This window comes from Limulus polyphemus, unplaced genomic scaffold (assembly GCF_000517525.1).
Source record: "Limulus polyphemus unplaced genomic scaffold, Limulus_polyphemus-2.1.2 Scaffold11987, whole genome shotgun sequence".
NCBI classification, from domain to species: Eukaryota; Metazoa; Arthropoda; class Merostomata; order Xiphosura; family Limulidae; genus Limulus; species Limulus polyphemus.
In genome coordinates this window covers 5,937-9,234 of record NW_013677597.1, presented here as the reverse complement: position 1 = coordinate 9,234, position 3,298 = coordinate 5,937, and the positions used below count along the sequence as shown (strand labels likewise).

At 32.5% G+C, this 3,298-nt stretch overlaps 1 protein-coding gene across 1 annotated transcript in view; it reads right to left on the bottom strand.

Annotated features, from left to right (window-relative positions):
* The window catches only part of LOC106476888, an 8,541-nt gene that overhangs the window by 2,400 nt on the left and 2,843 nt on the right, over positions 1-3,298 (bottom strand). The window contains exons 3-4 of the mRNA XM_013937504.2: positions 2,464-2,599; positions 717-912 (exon numbers count right to left, since the gene is read on the bottom strand). Of these exons, the coding sequence (XP_013792958.1) occupies positions 717-912; positions 2,464-2,599 (332 nt within the window). The remainder of the gene's footprint in view (positions 1-716; positions 913-2,463; positions 2,600-3,298) is intronic.

Sequence of the window (3,298 nt, the reverse complement as noted above, 5' to 3'; positions counted from 1 at the left end):
GTACTATCATATCCAACACTGGCAGTCTTAACCCACAAACACAGTACTATCATATCCAACACTGGCAGTCTTAACCCACAAAGACAGTACTATCATATCCAACAGTGGCAGTCTTAACCTACAAAGACAATACTATCATTTCCAACAGTGGCAGTCTTAACCCACAAACACAGTACTATCATATCCAACACTGGCAGTCTTAATCCACAAAGACAATACTATCATTTCCAACACTGGCAGTCTTAACCCACAAACATAGTACTATCATATCCAACACTGGCAGTCTTAACCCACAAACACAGTACTATCATATCCAACACTGGCAGTCTTAACCCACAAAGACAGTACTATCATATCCAACAGTGGCAGTCTTAACCCACAAAGACAATACTATCATATCAAACACTGGCAGTCTTAACCCACAAAGACAATACTATCATATCCAACACTGGCAGTCTTAACCCACAAAGACAATACTATCATACCCAACACCCTTCTCTCATGCATAAATTATTATTACAATTTATAGTACCCCAGTTGTACAGCGGTATATCTGTGAACTTACAACGCTAGAAATCGGGTTTTGATACTTGTGGTGGGCAGAGCACAGATAGCCCATTGTGTAGCTTTGTACTTAACTTCAAATAAACTTGCCAAACTTACAATTTATATTACTTAATTATAATTTAAAACTACAATGAATTAAGTATGTTTACATTCTAAGTTCTTCATCCTCCACAGCTTGAGCTCTGCTTAACTCTACAGCCTTCCAGATCATTGCTTCTTCATCTTCAATGGAAGATGGAATCAGTTCTTGGAGAGCATCTTGTTTTGCTTTTCGCTCTTCCCAAATGTTAATATTAGGACATGGTGCTTTAGGTCTGTTAGCTGCATCAGTTTCATACTTCCAAACTGAGAGGAAAAAAAAAGATCACATTAAAAAGTGTCGCATATAAATCATACTCATTTTTTATAAACCATTGACCAATCTTTTGGTTGGAGAAAGAACAACAACAATTATTTGACCAACCTATTTTTTATAAACCATTGACCAATCTTTTGGTTGAAGAAAGAACAACAACAATTATTGGACCAACCTATTTTTTATAAACCATTGACCAATCTTTGGGTTGGAGAAAGAACAACAACAATTATATGACCAACCTATTTTTTATAAACCATTGACCAATCTTTGGGTTGGAGAAAGAACAACAACAATTATTGGACCAACCTATTTTTTATAAACCATTGACCAATCTTTGGGTTGGAGAAAGAACAACAACAATTATATGACCAACCTATTTTCTATAAACCATTGACCAATCTTTGGGTTGGAGAAAGAACAACAACAATTATTTGACCAACCTATTTTTTATAAACCATTGACCAATCTTTTGGTTGGAGAAAGAACAACAACAATTATTTGACCAACCTATTTTCTATAAACCACTGACCAATCTTTGGGTTGGAGAAAGAATAACAACAATTATTTGACCAACCTATTTTTTATAAACCATTGACCAATCTTTTGGTTGGAGAAAGAACAACAACAATTATTTGACCAACCTATTTTCTATAAACCACTGACCAATCTTTGGGTTGGAGAAAGAACAACAACAATTATTTGACCAACCTATTTTCTATAAACCACTGACCAATCTTTTGGTTGGAGAAAGAACAACAACAATTATTTGACCAACCTATTTTTTCTACAATATTCCACTTCTGTTATTAGATTTTAAAGGATGGCCTCTGCCTGATACGTAGAAGCAGACAGCAGTTCACCCTGTCTCGAGGTCTTCATCAATCCACTGCTACACTCCAGGCACATATTTCTTTGCTTCTAAATTTTCCCAAACACAAGAAATATCTTTGTACAGTTGTCCTAATTTTGAACTGATAAACTTGAGAGAAGGTTCCTAGTCAATGGCACCAATGCCAATTTTGGACTACTCTAGTCTGACTATATAGTGGGATTTGATTGTCTATTTTATAGCACATTCATGATCCCAAGGTGTCATAGTATTGGGTAGATGCAATCCAGAAAAAATGCTAACCCTATCTAAAACAGTGATTAAATATAGAATATAAAATGTTGAAAAACATTTTTGTTTTTGTGGTGTACATTATATTATTTTTAAACTAGAAAATTCCTTTCACTATAAAGAAAAAAACAAAATTGATCATCCAATGAGTTTTTATTAAGATAATACCACAATAATCATTTGACGAGTTTTTGTTTTTCTAACAATTCTTCTTCCTAAATAATCTATTTATATCACACATAAAAGTAAATACAACCTTTCAAAATTAGGGTTAGCAGGAAAAATATACTAGAATTTCAAATTCAGCTTATAATTGTATTTGCCTAACATTTAATATTTCTTTATATTTACATAAAACATGAAGCAGATAAAATTTAAAAAAACAACAGATGTAATTATAATCCTGTCTAAAAATTACTTTTTTCATTCTTTTTGACCTGGTAGTCGTTCAAATCTACTTCTTCCAGCTCATGTATCCTTCCCATTGAAACAGTATTATTCTCAGATTCTCTCCAGTTGTTCATTTTCCCCAGCTTTCCAGATCTAACCTGCTTCTTTACAGTTGAAAAAAAATAACTTGGCATGTTAAATTTCACTAAACCATAAAGCACTGTAATAATCAATCATTTGCTGAAATAATATGAAAAAACTGTCAATTTAAGTAATGAAGAAATATAATTTCAATGTTATCTTTGGCAAAACACATTTGTTTTTTTTAAATTTGATTACCTTAGGTTGCAGTAGACTTTCCAAACTTCTTTAGTTTGTAATTTGAAATTGATAATATGAATGAACTCAGCCTAAAGGTTTTAGCAATTTTTGGAGTTTCTTAAGTGAAGCAATACAGTTACTTACTTGATAAGATAATAAAAGTATTTATTCAATTTGACATTATGAGCAACAGGGTACCATAATGATCCACAGACTTTTTTCTATATTCGAGTGTTCTCTATTGTAGGGTTAAAGAAACAGTAGAAATTTGCTAATAAATTTTTATGGGAAAAATTAGTCCAAGTAATATACACATGAAAAAAGTTTGAAATAAAAAAATTAGTTACTAATACATTTATTTAACTGCATGTCAAAATAGACACAACATTTATATACTTCAAGAACTAAATACAAGAATAACGGTGCTACTATAGCGTGAGGTCTACCACCATATGTCGCCTATAGCGTGAGGTCTACCGCTGCATTATCCATCGCTCATGGATATCACACATTTCCATACATTTATTTTAGCGATAAACACT